We start from the raw sequence: 22,604 nt of genomic DNA, 5'->3' as shown, positions 1-22,604 counted from the left end.
GACTGGCACCCACTGCCAACAGCACCCAGCCCAGGGACCCAGCGCCCTGCCAATGGGACCCAGCCCGGGGACCCAGCGCCCTGCCAACAGCACCCAGCCCAGGGACCCAGCGCCCTGCCAACGGGACCCAGCCCGGGGACCCAGCGCCCTGCCAATGGGACCCAGCCCGGGGACCCAGCGCCCTGCCAATGGGACCCAGCCCGGGGACCCAGCGCCCTGCCAATGGGACCCAGCCCGGGGACCCAGCGCCCTGCCAATGGGACCCAGCCCGGGGACCCAGCGCCCTGCCAATGGTACCCCAGCCCAAGTGGGGTTCCAGAAGGAAACGAGAATGACGGAGGCAGCCATAGGTCGGGAACTAGGGTGCAGCACCCCTAGGTGTTACGCAGGGCTCTGCTCCCAGCCCCGGCTGCTGTTCCCGTGCCGGGGTTCCGCCCCCGCCCCCAGCCTCAGCCCCTTTACCCCGTCCGCATCCCCTCCTGGAGCCACGGCCCAGCTCCCGGCCCCAGCTCCAGGGGCAGTGGGGGCACGGACGGGGTAAGGCGAGGTGCAGCTGCAGCACCCCCACGCTAAAAGTGGTCTGGCGGCAGCAGGGCGCAGCCAGGTGGAGGGAACCGGGGGAGCGATCCAAAGAAAAGGCACCACCCACTGCGGTGCAGCTACTCGCCCAGCGGCGCTCCGGGGACCGGCCCTGACTCGCGCCGGGTGTCTGCAGCCGCAGTGACGGTCCTGCCGCCGCCGCCGCGGTGCCGCCAAGACCCAGAGCGAGTCACGGTCCGGCCACCACCGCGGTGCCGCCAAGACCCGGAGCGAGTCACGGTCCGGCCGCCGCCGCGGTGCCGCCAAGACCCAGAGCGAGTCACGGTCCCGCCACCGCCGCGGTGCCGCCAAGACCCGGAGCGAGTCACGGTCCCGCCGCCGCCGCGGTGCCGCCAAGACCCGGAGCGAGTCACGGTCCGGCCGCCGCCGCGGTGCCGCCAAGACCCGGAGCGAGTCACGGTCCGGCCGCCGCCGTGGTGCCGCCAAGACCCGGAGCGAGTCACAGTCCGGCCGCCGCCGCGGTGCCGCCAAGACCCGGAGCGAGTCACAGTCCGGCCGCCGCCGCGGTGCCGCCAAGACCCAGAGCGAGTCACGGTCCAGCCGCCGCCGTGGTGCCACCGAAGACCCGGAGCGAGTGACGGTCCGGCTGCCGCCGCGGTGCCGCCAAGACCCGGAGCGAGTCACAGTCCGGCCACCGCCACGGTGCCGCCAAGACCCGGAGCGAGTCACGGTCCGGCCACCGCCGCGGTGCCGCCAAGACCCGGAGCGAGTCACAGTCCCGCCGCCGCCGCGGTGCCGCCAAGACCCGGAGCGAGTCACGGTCCGGCCGCCGCCGCGGTGCCGCCAAGACCCGGAGCGAGTCACGGTCCGGCCGCCGCCGTGGTGCCACTGAAGACCCGGAGCGAGTGACGGTCCCACTGCCGCCACGGTGCCGCCGAAGACCTGGAGCAAGTCATGGTCCGGCCGCCGCCGCGGTGCCGCCAAGACCCGGAGCGAGTCACGGTCCCGCCGCCGCCGCGGTGCCACCGAAGACCTGGAGCAAGTCACGATCCGGCCGCCGCCGCGGTGCCGCCAAGACCCGGAGCGAGTCACGGTCCCGCCGCCAGAAGGACAGAGCCAATTCTGGGGACTAGGAACAGTTCAACCGGGCTCCACTGCTCAACTCTGAATGGGCACCTGAGGCTTATGGGAAAAGGTTTTGGGGTGTGCCGAAGACCTGGGGGTGACCTACATGGAAGCCCCCCTGCTGGGAGGATCTCCCCACAAATGGGGTGGGGGCAGGGGTCTCTGCGCTGGAGGATTTGTGTAATGTAGCTGGATCAGAACAACTCCAGGAGATGAGTCCCTACGAGCCTAGAACGTGGGTAGTGGACAGGAAGCCGCAGGGGCTGCGCCGTCAGGCCGGTGGGCAGATCCCTTTGGGGCAAGTCAGTCCAGGGATGGAGAGACCTGAAGGGGACTGGCCTAAGCCTGGGTGTTGGGAGAGGGACCATGGAGGCGCCCCAGAAATGGGACTGGCGTAAACCCAAAGGGGGGAGCAGGATGCGGGTTGACTCCTCCAAGGGGTCTCAGAGCCCTGAGATGGGATGTCTGTAGGAAAACAGGGCCTACATGGGCAGAAGCCCAAGGGGGAGTGGGACAGTGGCCAGACAACCCGTGAGGGGTGAGCTGGGGAAAGCCCAAGGCACAGAGGCCCACCCAAGGCAGCCTGGAGCTCCGGCTCCCAGAGGCACGATGCGACTGACCCGTCGGAGGGAAGCACCCACCCAGCCAGGTCCTCGGGGGCATGGGGGGGGCAGACGGGCTCCCACTCCAGGCCCCAGGCACGTGTCACATTGGACTCTCCGGGACTCGGACTCATCGGACCCCCAGGGGAGCGAAGGGAGGTGGCCAATGGGGAGACCCTCCTGGGGCGGGGAGATTCTGGGGCAGAGGCCCCTTGTCACACCCTGTGTGGTACCACCCCATCGAACGCTGCAGGGCTGTGACCGGGGCGACGGGCCCAGGGGGGGAGCCATTCGCCCCACGTATGGCTCAGAGCCCTGGGCAGCCACAGGCAGGGCGGGGGGCTGGTAGTCGGGGTTCTCCAGGTCACCAGCTCTGACGTCCTTGTGGGGAATGCCTGGGTCACCTGAGGACAAAACTCCAGCCCGGTTCCTTCACCAGCCCAGGGTCTGAACTACGCGAACCAGCAGGCTCAGATCGGAGGTGTCAGGGAAAATGCAACCAGCTGGGCTGGGCTATAACTGTCAGTTCTCTGGGCCACCCGAGGGGCTGCCTGGGCCGTGTGCCAGGAGACCAATAAACCCGCCTGGTTTCCCAGCGCTGGGCGAATGGCCCTGCAGACACTGGGCGAGGGGCACTGATCCCTGAGGAGAGGACACGTCTCCCCCAGGGTCTGTCCCAGACTCGCTGCCCAGGGCTCCCGGGGTGGGGCAGGGGGGCTGCAGGCCCAGGGGCCCAGTATCAGGAGGCGGTGAGACCACGTGGCTCACCCTGGGGAAAGAGCGAGACTCCGGGGGTCTGGGTCACTGCAGGCCCCTCCCAGGGACTGTTCCCAGGCTGGGGCGTCGCCTGGCCCCAGGGGTCAGTGATTCCTACCATGACATCACCCTTGTTTTTTACCCCTTTAATCTTTATCCAGAGTTTTTCAGCAGCTTTGCCTCCCACTCCTGCCTCAGCCTCAGGGCAAGTGCAGACAGCAACATCAAACACTCCCTCCCTTTTGCCCGGCCTGTCCTTGCTGACCAGGCTGTGCCCTTCTGGCCCAGTACAGCAGTCAGGGGAACTAGTGTCTCTGGGCGGCCAGGTGTGTCGGAATTGGGATCAGTCACTAGTATGTCCAGATCTGCCTGATTATTTCCTGCACTTCGTGCATTAGCACACAGACATCTAAGAGGTGCAATCGATTTCCCCTCTCTAGTCCTCTTGTCTCTCTTTGTCCCTGCCGTGATGGCCCATGCTTCCCCCAGAGTCTGACCCTCCGGCACAGGTCTCTGGGCTTATCAAGGGGCTTTTCTCTCCTGCCCTGTTGAACGTAGTTTAAAGACCCCCTCACTGGGCTAGCCAGCAAGTATCCAAAGATACACTTCCCCTTCCTCAGCAGGCGGCCCCCACTGCTGCTCAGCAGGGGCACGGCAGGCAGGGGGCCAGGAAGAAGTGCAGAGTGGCGAGGCCCACAAGAAGAGGGGGCGAGTCAGTGGTAGGATCCAGGAGGACAGAGGACAACTCGCAGGAGATTGCAAGTGAGAACAGACGACAAGAGGACTTGCAGCCAGGAAGAACCAAAGGGGGAAGGCGGGAGAATCACCTCAACACCAGGAAGAGGCACCAGTGACCCCTCAGCTGGAGCACTGTGGGCAGGGCTGCTCTGCCATGGGGAAGGACGATGAATCCAGACTGGAAGAGGTGCAGAGAAGGGCGACGAGGCTGATCGGAGGAATGGAGAACCTGCCTTACGGGAGGAGACTCAACGAGCTCGGCTTGTTTAGCGTGACCAGACGCAGGCCGAGGGGAGATGGGATTGCTCTCTCCAAATCCACCCCAGGGATCAACACCGGGCTGGGAGAGAGGTTAATGAAGCAAAGTGCCCAGGTGGGCACAGGAACACACGGCTAGAGACTAGCCATCAGCACGTTCAGACTTGCAATTAGATGGAGGTTTCTCACCACCAGAGGAGTGAAGTTCTGGAGCAGCCGCCCAAGGGGAGCAGTGGGGGCAAAACCCCGAACTGGCTTCCAGCCTCAGCGTGATCAGTTTATGGAGGGGGTGGTGTGATGGGGCTGCCTACGATGGCATGGAGCTGATCTGCGACCGCTAGCAGCAAATCTCCCCAACGGCCGGTGATGGGGCACTGGGGGGGAAGGGCTCTGAGTTGCTGCAGAGAATTCTTTCCCAGGTGTCCGGCTAGTGGGTCTCACCCACGTGCCCAGGGTCTAACTGATCCCTGGATTTAGGGCGGGGAAGGAATTTTCCCCGGGTCAGCTTGGCAGGGACCCTGGGGGGGTCTCGCCTCCCTCTGCAGCCTGGGGCCCAAATCACTCACTGGTTTGAACTATTGTGAATGGTGGAGTCTCTGTCACGTGAAGTCGTTAAATCCTGATTTGAGCACATCAGTGACTCAGCCAGAGACTCTGGGCCTATTGTGGGGCCAGGGGGAGAGTTCTGGGGGTTGCAGTGGGCAGGTCGGACTGGAGGATCAGGATGGGCCTTCTGACCTTGAAGCTTATGGGGCTAAAGGACCGCGTGGGGGGAAGGAATGGGGCGCTGACCCCGTGGAGAGGCACAGAGTGGGGCACTGAGCCCGGGGGAGGGGCGGGGAGATATGGAACCTGCAAGGTGGGGAGGATGCTGAGCCCAGGGAGGGGGCAGCCCCAGCACTGGGAACAGAGTGGGGTCTGAGGCGGGAGGGTGGGGCCAGGGGTCAGGGCCTGGCTCCAGGAGGATGGGGGGTGGGATGGGGATGGGAGAGCCTGGCCTCAGGGCAGCCATGGAGTCTCTGAATGGCCCAAGGGCCTGCCCCCCATGGGTGCTCCCCCCGTCCCATCCCTGAGGGGCCCTGCCCCCCATTGGCACTCCCCCGCACCCCTCCCCTCCCGGAGGGGCTGCCCCCACTCTCTCTCTGAGGGAGTCCAGGATCTCGGCCCGCCGGCGTTTGGCCTGGCTGGTGACGATGGTGCGGTAGGTCTGCCGGTCGATGGCCCAGAGCCGGATCTGGGTGAGCGCTGTGGGGAAGGGTTAGTCTGGGGTCGGAGGGGTCCCGGCTCTGCCCCCTCAGCCAGGCTCACACGGGACCCAGCCCTGCCCGGCCCTGCCACCACCAGGGAGGCAGCCGCATCCAGTGGGGCAGCACCAGAGCTGTGCTGGTGAGAGGCAGGGGGCAGTGGGGCGGAGCGGGGCAGTGGCTCTGTTGTTTGCAGCCCTCTGGGGTTGGGGCAGAGCCCAGGGTCCGGGGCAGGGGCAGGGGGTGAAGCTGGGCCTGCGGTGGGGCCAGGGGCAGGGTCTGGGGTGGGGGCAGGGTCTGAAGCCAGGGCAGAAGCAAGGTGGGGCCGGGGCGGGAGCTGGAGGGGGGCAGGGTGGGGGGCCGGGGCGGGAGCTGGAGGGGGGCAGGGTGGGGGGCCGGGGCCGGCCGCCAGCCCTCACCTGTGACAGTGGCCGTGCGTTTGCAGTTGTACAGGATCGCCAGCTCCCCAAATACATCCCCCGGGAGCAGCGTGCGAAGGCGGCACCCGCGCTGGGTCACACTCAGCTCGCCCTCTGCAAAGGAAAGCACCTGAAACAGGACAGACGGACCCGCCCCTTCCCCCCCTTCCCCCGGCGAAACTCACCCGGGGCAGGACTGTCGGGTGCGGGTTGCAGACAGGAGCGCGGGACGGTGGGCTTGGGAACGGAGCGCACGTGTTCCCGCACCGGGGGGCCGGGCACCCACACTCCTTCACACACACGCGGGGCGGGGCGGGGCTGGCTCACACGCTCACACACACGCGGGGCGGGGCGGGGCTGGCTCACACGCTCACACACGCACGGGGCAGGGCGGGGCTGGCTCACACGCTCACACACACACACACGGGGCGGGGCGGGGCTGGCTCACACACTCACACACACACATGGGGCGGGGCGGGCCTGGCTCACACACTCACACACACACGGGATGGGGTTGGGCTGGCTCACACGCTCACACACACGCGGGGCGGGGTTGGGCTGGCTCACACGCTCACACACGCACGGGGCGGGGCGGGGCTGGTGCATGCACACTCGCACATGGGGCAAGGCTGGGCTGGCTCACACACGCACGGGGCGGGGCTGGAGCACGTGGAGCAGGGCGGGGCTGGGCTGGCTCACACACGCACGGGGCGGGGCTGGAGCACGTGGAGCAGGGCGGGGCTGGGCTGGCTCACACACGCACGGGGCAGGGCCGGCTCTCACCAGCGACGATGTACATGGCGTCCCCATCAGTGCCCTCGGCCAGCACCGTGTGCCCCGGGCCGTGCCAGGCGGGCATGAAGCTTTGCACCATGGCGTCTGCCTGGCCCTCGCCCAGGAGCCGCAGGAAGTCATTGCGCTCCACGGCCCCTGCAATCAGGCTGCGGTCCCTGGGAGCACAGGAGGGAGACGGGTGGGGCTGGGACCAGAGGTGGGACCGGTCCCTTCTGTTGGCCCCAGCGTGCAGAGCCACCGGGCCACGCCCTGAGACCCCGCTCAGCCCAGGTGCAGGGAAGTGGCCTGCTGAGGTGGGGGGCTGGTTAGACGGGGCTGTCCCAATCCCCACCACAACCCTGTACACACAGCGGGAGCCCCCCGAGAGCTGCAGGTCCCAGCACAATCCTGCATCCTCCTGGCCACAGCGACAGGACACTGGCTGCTCCCCTAGCAACACTGCAGGGGCCACGGCAGGACCCCAGGGCTCAGCCCCCAGCCCCACCGCACCCACCTCTGTGCTGGGGACACTGCTAGGGGTGCCAACCTACTGACTGCAGAAAACCAAGCATCCTTCCCCCACCCCTTCTCTGCGGCCCTGCGCCCCACTCACTCCATCCCCCGTCCCTCCCTCACTCGCTCATTTTCACCAGGCTGGGGCAGAGGGTAAGGGGGTGGGGGTGGTGAGGGCTCTGGATGGGGATGAGGGGCTCAGAGTGTGGGAGGGGTCTCCAGCCTGGGGCGGGGGAGGAGGGATGGGCTCCAGGCAGGGGCAGGGACGTGGGGTGGGGAGGCGGGCTCCAGGCTGGGGTAGGGGGTAGGGTAGGGAGGGGGTGCGGGCTCCAGCCGGGTGGTGCTGACTTCAGGCAGCTCCTGGAAGTGGCCAGCATGTCTCTCCAGCTCCTAAGCGCTGGGGCGGCCAGGGGGCTCTGCGCGTGTCCCTCGCCCGCAGGCGCTGTCCTCGCAGCTCCCATTGGCCAAGGTTCCCAGCCAATGGGAGCTGCAGAGACGGCACTCAGGGCAGGGGCAGCACGCGGAGCCCCTGTGGCCACCCCTGCACCTAGGAGCCAGAGAGACATGCTGGCTGCTTCCGGGAGCCACGTGGAGCTGGCTGCTGCAGCCAATCGGACTTTTAGCGGCCCAGTCGGCAGCGCTGACTGGAGCCGCCAACGTCCCTTTTCGACCGGGAGTTCCAGTCAATAACCAGACACCTGGAAACCCAAGACACTGCCCCTGCCAGAGATGGATCAGGGCTGGCATGTGCCGCCCACCGCGGCTGGCCTTGCGCCAGGGGGATACGGGCTGGCTGGGATGTCCCAAGAGGAAAGGCAGGGCCATCCTGAGCTGTCTCTGCCCCGCCTGAAGGGTTACCTGGGTGACTTAGGGACATGGGGCACCTGCAGGGCCTCGTCACTAGCGAGGGGTTCGGGGACAATGGGCTGGGCCCTGCTCTGCCTTCGTCCACCATTGGCATCAGCCTGGTCTGCGATCCCCCTGCTATCGCCACCTCCGGCGTTCTCCGGCGCCCTCCCTGTGGCAGTGGGGAGAGAAGCGCATGAGTCCTGCCCATCACCCCGCAGTGCCCACCAATCCCCCCCAGCGCCCGCCCTATCAGACCCGGGCCTATCCTTCCCAGGGCGCTCGCTGGGACCAGCCTGGCAGCCGGGCACCAGGGCACGCTAAGCAGCACTACCCTGGCATACACACATGCACTGGCTGGCACAGCTGCAAAGCGTATCACTAAGGGAGAGGGGCCGCGCCATGCAGCCAGGTATTGGTGTGCACGGAGCACAAACACGGTAATAGTGATACGCTCTGGCCAGCACCATCACCCTGGCCGCTTACGCCAGGGACCCATCACTCCGCCAGGTGCTGAGTCAGCATTTGGCCCAGGAAACTTGCCAAAATCAAGAGCCATTCGTTCTATGTCTCAGCACCAGCGAGGGAGGCACCTTCACAGGCCAGTGCCTGGAAGCTAGTTGTGACAAAGGGGGGAAGAGTTTGGTAATATTTTTAAGAAGCCGATGTGTGCCTCAGTTTCCCCTGTATGCTGCATTGTTCCCCAGTGGGGGGAAGGGACTGTTTGCTGTCAGGGCGGGTGAAGACACAGGTGTGGATGGCGCCTGGCGGCCTGGGCCCTTAGGTCCCATCTCCATGCAGCTCTTGAGAAGACAAGGACAGATCCAACGGCTGGGACGTGGACACCTGGTGACCAACCACCATGGATGGTCCCACCGCTCCACAGGGGGCCAAGCCGCACCCCCCAGCTTGGGAACAAAGGCCTGGGGCAGTGGGGGGATAAGAGCTGGGGGCTGCAAGGAGTCGGGCTCTCACCTGGAGTCTGACCAAGGAGGTTGGATGGAGAGACAGACAGAGTGCGAACCATGGGGGTCACTGCAGCTGGGCTGGGCTGTAACCGTCAGTTCTCTGGGCCGCCCGGGGGGCTGCCTGGGCCGTGTGCCAGGAGACCAATAAACCCGCCTGGTTTCCCAGCGCTGGGCGAGTGGCCCTGCAGACACTGGGTGAGGGGCACTGATCCCTGAGGAGAGGACACGTCTCCCCCAGGGTCTGTCCCAGACTCGCTGCCCAGGGCTCCCAGGGTGGGGCAGGGGTCTGCAGGCCCAGGGGCCCAGTCTCAGGAGGAGATGAGACAGCTTGGCTCATCCTGGGGGAAGTGAGACCCCGGAGGGTGTGGCCCACTGAAGGGCCCCTCCCAAAGCAGAGGTCCCCAAACTGTGGGGCATGCTCCCCTAGGGGGGCACAGAGGGCCATGGGGAGGCCTGGCTGGGGCCTGGGCCAACCCCCACAGGGGATGGGAAGGGAGCACCCAGCTCCGCTCCTGGCCCCGCCCTGGCCTTGGTCCCCAGCCAGGGCTCTGCTCCCAGTCCCAGCCCTGCCCTCAGCTGTAGCCCCAGCCTCGGCCCCCTTACCACTGTCTGCACCCCCTCTCCCCCCGTTGGAGCTGCGGCCCCACTCCTGGCGCAGGGTGGGGGCACTGACAGGGGTAAGCGGGGACACAATCCTGAAAAATTTGGGGACCACTGTCCCAGAGACTGTTCCAAAGCTGGGGTTGTAGCACCGATTCTGTGGCTCTGTAACACTAGCATCCAAAACAAAGATAAAGAAGGACCAGAACAACAGGCCAGGGAACTGGGACGTGCCGAGGGTTGGATTTTAGTGACGTGTAGCGAGATGTGTAATTGGACAATCGTATAAATAACTCCAGCCGAAATGTGTAACCAGGGAACCCCCCTTCTACGTAAGGTGTACGTGATACTGCTGCACGAGACACCTTCTCGAGGACCAGTATCACGTCCAACCTTTTCCCTGCACTATAGTAATAAACGTGACTGCCTTTGGTAACGTGGTCTCTCAAGGATATTTCATAATGAACCAAAGTGTGGTGAAGTAACTGACTGTGCAATTTCTCGACATAGTGCTCAGCCACTAGGTAGCACCGTGTGTAAAATACCTTATTTAAAACTAGCCTCAGCCAGACCCAGCAGAGCGTTAAAGGATCTTATGGGGAACACGAAGAACCTTCCCAAAGGACAGAGGAGGCAGCATTTTGAAAGATTTTGAATTGCAAACAAATTCCACAAAGAAAGTGGAGATATACAGGTATCCTCCTTAATGAATGCTATGGGGAAGCAAGCAAGCAGGGCAGATCATTCAGTCCTTCGACTTCACTGAAGACAGTCACAAAGGGACGAACTATGAAGGGGTTCTGGCTACGCTCGCTGCCTATTTTCTACCTCAGAGAAATGTGATTTATGAAACAACAGGTTTTCACCAGAGAACATAAGAACGACCACACTGGGGCAGACCAAAAGTCCATCTAGCCCAGTATCCTGTCTACCGACTGTAGCCAGTGCCAGGTGCCCCAGAGGGAATGCACAGAACAGGGAATCGCCCAGTGATCCATCCCCTGTCGCTCATTCCCAGCTTCTGGCAAACAGAGGCTAGGGACGCCATCCCTGCCCATCCTGGCTAGCAGTCATTGATGGACCTATCCTCCATGAATTTATCTAGTTTCTTTTTTGAACCTGTTATAGTCTTGGCCTTCACAACATCTTCTGGAAAGGAGTTCCACAGGTTGACTGTGCGTTGTGTGAAGAAATACTTCCTTTTGTTTGTTTTAAACCTGCTGCCTATTAATTTCATTTGGTGGATCCTAGTTCTTGTGCTATGAGAAGAAGTAAAAACACTGCCTTATCTACTTTCTCTACACCAGTCATAATTTTATAGATCTCAATCATATTTCCCCTTAACTGTCCCTTTTCCAAGCTGAAAAGTCCCAGTCTTATTAATCTCTCCTCATATGGAAGCTGTTCCAGACACTTAATTGTTGCGGTTTAGTGATGAGACAGAACACAGCTTTATGCAAGCAAACAGGCTGGTCAGCGGAGATGGGCTGTTTTGCACCCCCTGCCTTCCACCTTCTCCTTTTATTATATTTCTCCCCCTAAGCATTACACACTGCTACACAAAGGAATGTATGACGTTGATTCATATGCTTAGTTACCATCCTCTATCTACTACAATCCTGGTTCTCAGGCCTTGAGCCCAGGCTAAAGAAACCTCCCACAGTTGCTGTCCAAACAATCAAGTTCTTAGGGTTTATATCTAGCCCTTGTCCTTGGATAGAGCAATGTGTGCATTGCTCCTAGGAAACAGTCAGGGTGTGCCCCGCCTGCTTCCAGGTGGAATAGCTAGACATTAACCCTTCACTTAATAATTTTTGTTGCCATTTTCTGAACCTTTTCCAGTGCCAATGTATCTTTTTTGAGATGGGACGACCACATCTGCACGCAGTATTCAAGATGTGGGCATCCCATGGATTTATACAGTGGCATTATGACATTTTCTGTCTTATTATCTATCCCTTTCTTGATGATTCCAAACATTCTGTTTGCTTTTTAGGCTGCCGCTGCACATTGAGTGGATGTTTTCAGAGAACTATCCACAGTGACTCCAAGATCTCTTTCTTGAGTGACAAGTTTCAGAGTGGTAGCTGTGTTAGTCTATCAGCAAAAAGAACAGGAGGACTTGTGGCATCTCAGAGACTAACAAATTTATTTGAACATAAGCTTTCATGGACTAAAGCCCACTTCATCAGATGCATGCATCTTGAATGGTAACAGCTAATTTAGACCCCATCATTTTATACATAGAGTTGGGATTATGTTTTTCAGTGTGCATTACTTTACATTTATCAACACCAAATTTCATCTGCCATTTTGTTGCCCAGTCACCCAGTTTTGTGAGATCCCTTTGTAGCTCTTCGCAGTCTGCCTGGGACTTAACGATCTTGAGTAGTTTTGTATCATATGCAAATTTTGCCACCTCACTGTTTACCCCTTTTTCCAGATCATTTATGAATATGTTAAATAGAACTGGGCCCAGTCCAGACCCCTAGAGGACCCCACTATTTACCTCTCTCCAGTCTGAAAACTGACCATTTATTCCTCCCCTTTGTTTCCTATCTTTTAACCAGTTACCAATCCACAAGAAGACCTTCCCTCTTAACCCATGGCAGTTTACTTTGTGTAAGAGCCTTTGGTGAGGGACCTTATCAAAGGCTTTCTGAAAGTCTCAGTACACTATATCCACTGGATCCCCTTGGTCCACATGCTTGTTGACCCCCTTCAAAGAATTCTAGTAGAACGGTGAGGCGTGATTTCCCTTTACTAAAACCATGTTAACTCTTCCTCAACAAATTATGTTCATCAATATGTCTGACAATATTGTTCAAGAACCAATGGGAAACGCTAACTAGTTTATAAGACCTCTGCAGACACTGGCTGAAAACTATGACTTTGGAAATGCAAAACACGAAAATATCAGAGACAGGCTGGTTATTGTTAATAGAAGAAAACCTTTCCCAACAGCTGCAACTGAAGAGCGATTTAACCTTAGGTACTGTGACAGTGTCGGGCCAGATGGCTATAGGAGAGTAATAGAAGGCAGATGTATTAGCTCCAGGCTAAGAAGGTCCCTTTTCCCTGGGTAAGGTAACAGGGAAGGTTCCAGAAAAATCAGGAACCTTCTGGAGACAATTAAAACAGGCTGATTAGAACACCTGCAGCCAATCAAGAAGCCGCTAGAATCAATTAAGGCAGGCTAATCAGGACACCTGGGTTTAAAAAGGAGCTCATTTCAGTTTGTGATGTGCGTATGAGGAGCTGGGAGCAAGAGGCACTAGGAGCTGAGAGTGAGAAGGCGGGCTGTTGGAGGACTGAGGAGTACAAGCATTATCAGACACCAGGAGGAAGGTCCTGTGGTGAGGATAAGGAAGGTGTTGGGAAGAGGCCATGGGGAAGTAGCCCAGGGAGCTGTAGCTGTCACACAGCTGTTCCAGGAGGCACTCTAGACAGCTGCATTCCACAGGGCCCTGGGCTGGGAGCCGGAGTAGAGGGCGGGCCCGGGATCCCCCCAAACCTCCCAACTCCTGGTCAAACACAGGAGGAGTCGACCTGGACTGTGGGTTCAGAAAAACGGCCACGCTGAGGGCTGCCGTGAAGCTCCAAGGCGAGCAAATCCGCCAATAAGCGCAAGACCCACCAAGGGAGAGCAGGAACTTTGTCACAGTACATACAGATAGTCAGATAGAACCAAAGGGTTAGAAGGGATCACAAGGGTCATCTTATCTGACCCCCAGCCAAGACACAGGATTTGATGTGTTTAAACCATCCCAGACAGACGGCTCCAGCCTCCTTTTGAAACCTCCAGGGAAGGAGCTTCCACAACCTCCACCTCCCTAGGTGTCTATTCCACTATCGTACTGTTCTTACCATGAGGAAGTTGTGACACTGCGCCCCATATTCTTCACACTGATATTATTAGGATAGGATTATGACAGAATTATGAAGTATTTTATGCAAGATAAGTCATGTGAGGTGTCATTGGAAAAGTTATGATTTGCTGAGTATGATTATCCTGTTTCTAAGCATGTATCGTTGTTGTATCTGAAGTTACGAATATTGACTGTGTGTCTGTACTTCAAATGTAGTTACACCTGGGTAACACCCACTAGACAAGATGCTTTCAGTCTAGACAGCAGGTGGGGAAGGGTGTGACGACATGGGGATTTTCCCTTGTTATATTGTATGTGAGTCTTACTGTTGAGCCTATATGAGTTTTACTGTTTTGCATGAATACTGTATGTGCCTCAGTTTCCTTGTGTGCTGCACCAGTACCTCGGTGGTGGGAATAGGGGCGTGTGACTTTGGCTGAGACCTCTGGGGCAGGTGAGGCTGCTCCAGCTACCTGCACATATGCTATGACCAGTGCCCTTCGTAACCTGAGACCCAGGAGGCGGATGCCACCAGGTGACAACCAGGTGACTCTTTGCCCAGGAAGCGAGACAAAGACAAGGAGGAGGAGCAATGTGGGGTCTGAGGTCAGGTCACTGGAAGCAGGCAGTCTGCTTGAGAGGACTGGAAGAGGGGAAGTCCAGGCCGCCTGGCCCGGGACTTCCCAAGATGGACTTGGCTGAAAGTCACTGATTTCTGTGCTAACAACTTCTGCCCTACGCTGTGTTCCTGTCGACTAATAAACCTTCTGTTTTCCCAGCTGGCTGACAGTCACGTCTGACGGCAGAGTCGGGGGGCAGGGCCTCTGGCTTCACCAGGAGCCCCGCCCGGGCAGACTCGCTGTGGGAAGCACACGGAGGGGCAGCGTATGCTGAGTGCTCCGAGGTCAGACCCAGGAAGGTCGAAGCTGTGGAAGCTTCTTGCCCTGGAGACAGTCTGCTCATAGAGAGGAGGCTCCCCCAGAGTCCTGACTGACTTCATAGGGAGTAGTTCCAGAGCATCGCCTGGGGACTCTGTGACAACTGGGCCATGAGGAAAAAACAATAGGCCTTAGGAGAAGCTTATCTCCCTCCTGGGGAGCCTTCCTGTGAATGCTCCAAACAGCCTGTGAGTAATGGCTACTATGACTTGACAAGGACACGTGATGAGACCACATGTCTCTGAACTCCATCTCGGGATGTCAGTGTTTTTCCACAGACTGGTCTCAGAACCAAGCTTTGTAACAAAGGGTTCCCACCATATGCAAAAACTATATAAGGCAGGGAGTGACATCATCTGGTGTTCTTCACTCCCCACCCAAGAAGACTCCTGGAAACACCTGAGGAGCAAAGGGTATGTCTACACTGGCAGAGTGACCTCGCCGGCAGTTACAGCACCACTCAGAGAGCGCTGAAGGGAAACCGCTGTTGTGTGTTCACACTGTCAGCTGCCTGTGTGTTCACACGTGCGGCACTTGCAGAGGTATTCAGAGCAGTGCACTCTGGGAAGCTATCCCACAGAGCATCTCTTCCTCTTCTGCTGCTAAGAGTTGTGGGAAGGCGGAGGGGGGTCGCGGGACATCCTGGGTCCTGTCCCAATGCCACCTGATGCATTGTTTTGCACGCCAGAAATCCCTGAGCTTCCATCGCATTTGGAGCCATCTTCCAATGGTTTGTGTACTGCGCACTCTGCCTCTTTCGGGCTGCAGGAATGGATCCCGCACTGCTGACCAGGATGCTGCTCGCTCTGACCAACACGTCACGAGTGGCAGTGGAGTTATTCCTTAAACTACAAAGGCAAGAGGAGTGCGACATTGATCTCGCCACACGTAGTAGCTATGACAGGAGATTGCACAGTGGAACGGCGCTTTCGGGCTCAGGAAACAAGCACTGCTTGGGATCACATCGTGATGCACGTCTGGGATTGACGAGCAGTGGCTGCAGAACCTTCACATGAGGAAAGCCACATTCATGGGACTGCGTGATGAGCTCGCCCCAGCCCTGTGGTGCAAAGGCATGAGAATGAGAGCTGCCCTGCCGTTGGAGAAGCATGTGGCAATTGCACTGTGGAAGCTGGCTACTCCAGACTGCTGCCGATCGGTCACTAACCAGTTCGGAGTGGGAAAGTCGACCGTTGGATGTGTGTTGACAAAAGTGTGCAGGGCCATTAATCGCATCCTGCTCCGAAAGACTGTGACTCTGGGCAACGTGCGTGACTCTGTGGATGGCTTTGCACAAATGGGCTTTCCTAACTGTGGAGGGGCGATAGATGGGATGTGTATTCCAATTCTGGCACCAGACCACCTAGCCACAGAGTACATTAATCAGAAGGGGTATTTTTCAATGCTTCTCCAGGCGCTTGTGGATCACCATGGGTGTTTCATAGACATTAATGCAGGCTGGTCCGGAAAGATGCATGATGCATCTTTCGGAACACTGGCCTGTCCAGGAAGCTGCAAGCAGGGATTTTCTTCCTGGACCAGAAGATCACCGTAGGGGAAGTCGAAATGCCCACTGTGATCCTGGGAGACCCCGCCTACCCCTTAATGTCGTGACTTATGAAGCCATACATGGGGCACTTTGACAGCAGCAAGGAGCGGTTCAGCAACAGGCTGAGCACGTGCAGAATGACTGTTGAGTGTGCTTTTGGCAGTTTAAAAGCCCGCTGGCGCTGCCTATATGCGAGGCTGGACCTGGCTGATGACAATATCCCTATGCTTATAGCCACGTGCTGTAAGCACCATAATATTTGTGAAGAGAAGGGTGAAAGCTTCACTCAGGGCTGGACCACTGAGACTCAGCACCTGGAGGCTGAATTTGCACAGCCAGAGACCAGGGCTATTAGAGGGGTGCAGCAGGGGTCATAAGGAACAGGGATGCCTTGAGGCAGCAATTTGAAGCTGATAGCCACTGATATTTGTTGCTATGCTCGGGAGTGCAGTGCTTGTAATGCTAGGAGGTGATTGTGATTGATGCAGATGATGCACTATGAAGGTTTAAGAAAATTGCCTATTGCTTTGCAGTGCTCAGTTTGCTTTCAAACCAACACAATTCTTTTATTAAAAAACAACAACCGGAGGAGAGAGACAAACAAAAAAAACACATCAGCATTCTTTAAAATACAGCCAGCTCTCCTGGACTCCTTTCCCCCTCATGTTATTCTCCCAGGGGATCCTGCCCATCAGTTCCCTGAGGGAGTCAAAGTCTGCTTTTCTGAAGTCCAGGGTCCGTATTCTGCTGCTCTCCTTTCTTCCCTGTGTCAGGATCCTGAACTCGACCATCTCATGGTCACTGCCTCCCAGGTTCCCATCCACTTTTGCTTCCCCTGCTAATTCTTCCCAGTATGGGAGCAGCAGGTCAAGAAGAGCTCCACCCTTAGTTGGTTCCTCCAGCACTTGCACCAGGAAATTGTCCCCTACACTTTCCAAAAAACTTCCTGGATTGTCTGTATTGCTCTCCCAGTAGATATCAGGGTGATTGAAGTCTCCCAAGAGAACCAGGGCCTGCGATCTAGTAACTTCCATTAGTTGCCGGAAGAAAGCCTCATCCACCTCATCCCCTTGGTTCGGTGGTCTATAGCAGACTCCCACCACTACATCACTCTTGTTGCTAGAGACTCTCAGGTTTTTCTGCAGTTTCATACTGGAGCTCTGAGCAGTCATACTGCTCTCTTACATATAATGCAACTCCCCCACCTTTTCTGCCCTGCCTGTCCTTCCTGAACAGTTTATATCCATCCATGACAGTACTCCAGTCATGTGAGTTATCCCACCAAGTCTCTGTTATTCCAATCGCATCATAATTCCTTGACTTTGCCAGGACTTCCAGTTCTCCCTGCTTGTTTCCCAGGCTTCGCGCATTTGTGTATAGGCACTTGAGATAACTCGCTGATCGTCCCTCTTTCTCAGTATGAGGCAGGAGCCCTCCCCTCTCATGCTCTCCTGCTTGTGCTTCCTCCCGGTATCCCACGTCCCCACTTACCTTTGGTCTCCTTCCCCCGGTGAACCTAGTTTAAAGCCCTCCTCACTAGGCCTGCTTGTGAAGATGCTCTTCCCTCTCTTCGTTAGGTGGAGCCCGTCTCTGCCTAGCACTCCTCCTTCTTGGAGCACCATCCCATGGTCAAAGAATCCAAAAAATTCTTCAGCTAATTCCTTCAGCACCCCGAATAGCAAAGCACTCTGAGCTATTGAGACAGCAAAACCAAAAAGAGCAACTTGCCAAACTTGAAAAACAAGACACTAGCCTAGAAGCTGTTAATAGATTACACATGAGTTCTAAAAGGCATTACTTTAATAGCCCTGAGTCAAGAAGAGAGAACTCCCAGGCCAAGAGGGACAAATTCAAGCCGACATACGCAAGGTATGAAAAAAGTTATGACCCAAGAGATGATGCAGATCCAGCCAGAGGCGCACAGTGTAATAAATACATGAAATGTGGATATTTTGCAGCTGTTTGCTGCACCAATTCAGTCAGGGAGTTGACTCCTATTACAGACAATCAAGAGCCACTGTTTCTGGGATCTATCATTTGCAATGACACAGGGCCTGTCTGGAGCGTGAAACTGAATATTCATGGCAAGGCTACTGATTTTAAAACTGACTCAGGAGCTGACATCACAGTCATCTCAGAAGGGACTTACAATCACCTCCACCCCCTCCCGGAGCTGAAGTCACCTGACACAGCTCTGACTAGCCCTGGAGGGATTCTGAACTGCATGAGCCAGTTGACCACATAAACCACTTACAAAGACCAAACCTTTCATTCAGAGTGCATGTGATCAAAGGATCAAAAACCATCAGCCTTCTCAGCTGCAGCGGGGCAGCCATGATGGGCCTAGTGAGACAGGTGGAAAAACTTGATGGAATACTTGGTGATACTGGACTTTTGCAAGGAGATCCAGCACAAATAAGCTTAAGGGATAATGCTGAACCGCAAAGCATACATACACCTCAGAGGATTCCTATCCCATTACTTGTAAAATGGACACTGAGTTAAAGAGAATGCAACACATGACATAATCAAAAAATCGCTGAGCTAGCAGTGTGTTGTGCCCCAGTGGTTCCAGTTATAAAGAAAAATGGAAAAATATGAATCTGTGTGGATCACTTAATGAGGCAGTTGAGAGAGAAAAATCAATCTTCCCACCACTGGATGGCTTCCTCCCCAGAGTGAAAGAAGTTACGGTATTCTCCAAGCTGGATACCTCAAGCGAATTCTGGCAAATTCTTTTAGCTGAAGAAAGTGCTAAACTGAGTACATTTATCCTTTGGGAGACTTTGCTTTTGCAGATTTATCTTTTGGGATGACCAGTTGTGACGTTATTGACTTGAACTGGGAAAGTATAGCACATGGTTGCAAACAAGGTCCTGTAGTGGCACCAAATCTTGTATAAAGTGGGTCAAATAAGGTGACTCAGACAAGGTTATGATTTGCTGGTTAGGATTATGCTGTCTATATGTGTGTATCATTTTTATAGTGGAAGTTATGAATACTGGCTCTATACTGTCTGTAGTTCAAACTTATGCTATTCTTCTGGAGGACACCCCAGACAAGTTGGCGTCAGCTCTGCCTAGCCTGCTGGATGGCCCATTAAGGACCATCAGCTACACAGTGGACCCATTCAGAGAAGGCTGACGCGCCTTGGGACTCAGCCAGGTACGCAGGGACCTGCCTAGGGACAGAACTCTGAGGTGTTTCCAGGCCATGGGATGGGCAGCTTGTCCTTGGGACACAGAAAGAAAGACCACACGGCAAGAGACTGTAAAAAGCTGCTGCAGCTCGTCCATCTGGTCTTCAGTCCTGCTTCCTACCTCTGGAGGGACTTGGCTACACTGAAACATTGAACAAAGAACTGAATGACCCCTCCCAGCTGGGGATGTTCTCCAGAGACTTGATTTGAACCTGCAATTTATTCCATCACTGCTGCAAGCCTGAGCCAAGAACTTTGCCGTCACTGTATGTCATTGATTCCATTTATCCAATTCTAGCTCTATCTCTATCTTTTCCTTTTATGAATAAACCTTTAGATTTTAGATTCTAAAGGATTGGCAACAGCGTGATCTGTGGGTAAGATCTGATTTGTATATTGACCTGGGTCTGGGGCTTGAGATCGAGAGAACCTTTTTCCTTTTACTGGGGTATTGGTTTCCATAACCATTTATCCCCTTAACGAGTGACACTGGTGGTGATACTGGGAAACTGGAGAGTCTAAGGGAATTGTTTGTGTGACTTGTGGTTAGCCAGTGGGGTGAGACAAAAGTCTGCTCTGTTTGGCTGGTTTGGTTTGCCTTAGAGGTGGAAAAACCCCAGCCTTGAGCTGTAACTGCCCTGCTTTAACCAATTTGTCCTGAACTGGCACTCTCAGTTGGGTCCTACCAGAACCAGCATTGTTACAGTCATCTAGTCCAACCCCCTGCTCAAAGCAGGACCAACCCCAACTAAATCATCCCAGCCAGGGTTTTGTCAAGCCGGGCCTTAAAAACCTTTAAGGCTGGAGATTCCACCACCTCCCTAGGTGACCCATTCCAGTGCTTCACCACCCTCCTAGTGAAAAAGTTTTTCCTAATATCCAACCCAGACCACCCCCACTGCAACTTGAGACCATTAGTTCTTGTTCTGTCATCTGCCACCACTGAGAACAGCCGAGCTCCATCCTCTTTGGAACCCCCTTTCAGGTAGTTGAAGGCTGCTATCAAATCCCCCCTCACTCTTCTCTTTTGCAGACTAAACAAGCCCAGTTTCTTCAGCCTCTCCTCATAAGTCATGTGCCCCAGACCCCTGATCATTTTTGTTGCCCTCCGCTGGACATTTTCCAATTTGTCCACATCCTTCTTGTAGTGTGGGGCCCAAAACTGGACACAGTACTCCAGATGGGGCTTCACCAGTGCCAAATGGAGGGGAATGATTACTTCCCTCGATCTGAAGGCAATGCTCCTACTAATGCAGCCCACTATGCTGTCAGTCTTCTTGGTGTGGAAGTATAACATTGTATAAGTATAACGTTGTATAAGGGGACATGCTGGATACATTGTATATGAGAGGGCATGCCAAAACATGTTACAAAGTATCTGAGGGAGCACATGTAGGGACAGTTAGCTTTTGAATGGAGAAGCAATTAAGATAGACCCAGCACATCTAAGAAGCAGGCATCAAAATGGAAGATGTGAAGGGCAATTAGTTAAGTTAACTGGAAGCTGTTAAAGGAGATTGTTAAGGGTGGCAGGTAATTGAAGATACGTGACTGGTCTCAGGGATCTCGAAGGGTGGTGACTAAAATCTTTTTCTTCTTTTGTCTGTAACTTCTCTGTAACTTGTTCTCCAAAAAACTGTATAAATTAAGAGACACAAGCCCCACTCGGGGGGCTCACTTCTAAATGTATTAGCAGAGCAGCTTTGCTAATAAAACAGAGTGGTCTGATAAATTGTGAGTCTGAGTCAAACTTTGACAATTTGGAGGTTCTACCGAGATGGCAAGCGGCTTCACTGAGGCTGTGTGATCCCTGACTGCCTTGCAGGACGATCGTGGCAGCCGGCGCCTGGACGCTTAGTCCAAGCGATCCTCCACAAGACAGAAAGGTACACAGCAGCAGCGCAGTCTACGCCATTGAACTTGTTGGTTCCCACTCTGTTCGGGTAGGGGTCTTTGGATCCAGCTTCTGGAATCAGACGTCTCAGGTAATTATTATTTTTGTGCTTTAACCGGTTTGAGGACTGTCTTGTCTTTGTGTCTATCCGTCTTCCCCATGGTGTGTGTGAATCTGGGAGCCATCTCTGTCCGGAGACTGGCTGGGTCCCCGTCCCCACGGTCTGAATAAGTGGAATCTGCACAGCTGCAGCCGCACCATGCCTTGGGTATAACCCCTGGTGTGAAAGCAAGGGCAGTTGAGGCAGTAGCCTGTGAGCTCCTTTCTGTGTGTCGCACCAGGTACCGCTCTGCTGAGCCTGAATTTCCTTCTTGTGTGAGTGCTGTGTGAAGTCCTCCTGGATGGGTAATCAGAAGTCTAAAGTAGAACAGTTCCCTAAGGGAACTCCAGCTTATTTTATGTATTTTAGGAGGGGTCCGGACTCTTGTAGGTTTCTTGAAAAATGGTCCAAATTAGCTCTAGAGAACCTAACAGTGTCCCAAATTACAGTGGCCACTGTTAGGTTCTTGGGACAAGGATCGAGTGGACGCTTTAAAAAGCAAACTCGTCCTCCCAAAAACCAAATTGGAGAGAGGAGAAGTAGACTGCTTCATGCAGTGGTGGGAAGAGGCAAATCGTAGATGGACTGAGTCAAAACTCATCTCTCTTAAAAATTCTATCAAAAAACTAACAGTTCAATTGGATGCAGTCTCTCCTACCACTAGTCCGAGCGCTCCCCTTTGCCCAGTCCTGTGCAATGATCCGGATCAAACCCGACCCCCACCATACTCCTGCGCAAATAAGAAATCAGAAAAGGAAAAATCTTCAGTGACTACAGATAATGAAAGTGAAGAAGATACCCTCATTGGCCTCGCATTTGGCCTCGCAGCTCTGCAAAATATTATGAAGAAGAAATCCAAAGCAGACTGCAAAGATTCTCTTGACATCTCTTCTTGGAAAAGAGAACCTGATGGGAGGTTAATGAGAGACTCTGATCAAACTGTTGTGGCACCCTTACGAGTCCTTAAGATGGGAGAAAGTGAGTCCATATGGGATTATAAGCCCTGGACTCGTACAGAACTTTTATCTATAGTTAAAAGTTTTCCCAAACCACAGGAAAACTCTGTCAAATTTGCTGAGGAGTTTCTGTTAATCTGTGAAACCTATGAACCCTCTGAGACAGATCTCCTCCAACTGTGTAAATTGTTAGCTCCTGCCAGTTATTATGAAAAATGGTTGGCTGCCGCAGACTGGCCAGCTGAGGCACGCCACTCAACCATAAAAAGTACTGGCCCAGATTCGGCATACAGAGACCAGTGTATGGCTCTTTGGAAGCGCCTGCATCAAGCCATTCCCAAAGTGTGGTCTCCTAAAACAAACTGGACAGCAATACGTTGCTGTAAGCAAGGGCAAGGAGAAAGCCCAGGCGACTATAGGTCCCGGCTAACTGATATTTTCCTACAACATTCAGGAATACAAGAGCCCGATGTAAATGGGCAGGGGGCCTTGGCACATGCATTTGTTGATGGTCTTCTCCCTGCCACAGGCAGCATGTTAAAACGAATAAGTGTGGGATGGGAGACTGAAACCATGGACAAATTGCTGGCAGTAGCAGAGCATTGCCACTGCACTTTAAAAGGAAAGGAGGAACAGTCCTCCCAAAAGTTAATGGCTCTGCAGATACAGCATTATTCAGGACTAAGCAGACCACACCGGGGACAGGGACGGGATTG

The 22,604-nt window shown here is 55.6% G+C and overlaps 1 protein-coding gene across 7 annotated transcripts in view; it reads right to left on the bottom strand.

The window, feature by feature from the left end:
- The window catches only part of LOC140908411 (cGMP-dependent protein kinase 1), a 72,725-nt gene that overhangs the window by 23,794 nt on the left and 26,327 nt on the right, over positions 1 to 22,604 (bottom strand). For 6 of the 7 annotated variants that reach the window (XM_078852006.1, XM_078852010.1, XM_078852007.1 and 3 more), the window contains 4 exons: positions 7,828 to 7,987; positions 6,466 to 6,632; positions 5,683 to 5,796; positions 5,159 to 5,264 (listed from right to left, as the gene is read on the bottom strand). In XM_078852006.1, the coding sequence (XP_078708132.1) occupies positions 5,159 to 5,264; positions 5,683 to 5,796; positions 6,466 to 6,632; positions 7,828 to 7,987 (547 nt within the window). The remainder of the gene's footprint in view (positions 1 to 5,158; positions 5,265 to 5,682; positions 5,797 to 6,465; positions 6,633 to 7,827; positions 7,988 to 22,604) is intronic. The other variant, XM_078852011.1, reaches the window with a different exon arrangement.

The sequence above is a fragment of the Lepidochelys kempii genome, chromosome 3 (assembly GCF_965140285.1).
Source record: "Lepidochelys kempii isolate rLepKem1 chromosome 3, rLepKem1.hap1, whole genome shotgun sequence".
Taxonomy (NCBI): Eukaryota; Metazoa; Chordata; order Testudines; family Cheloniidae; genus Lepidochelys; species Lepidochelys kempii.
Note: the sequence above shows the minus strand (reverse complement) of the source record. Positions and strands in the feature narration are given on the sequence as shown.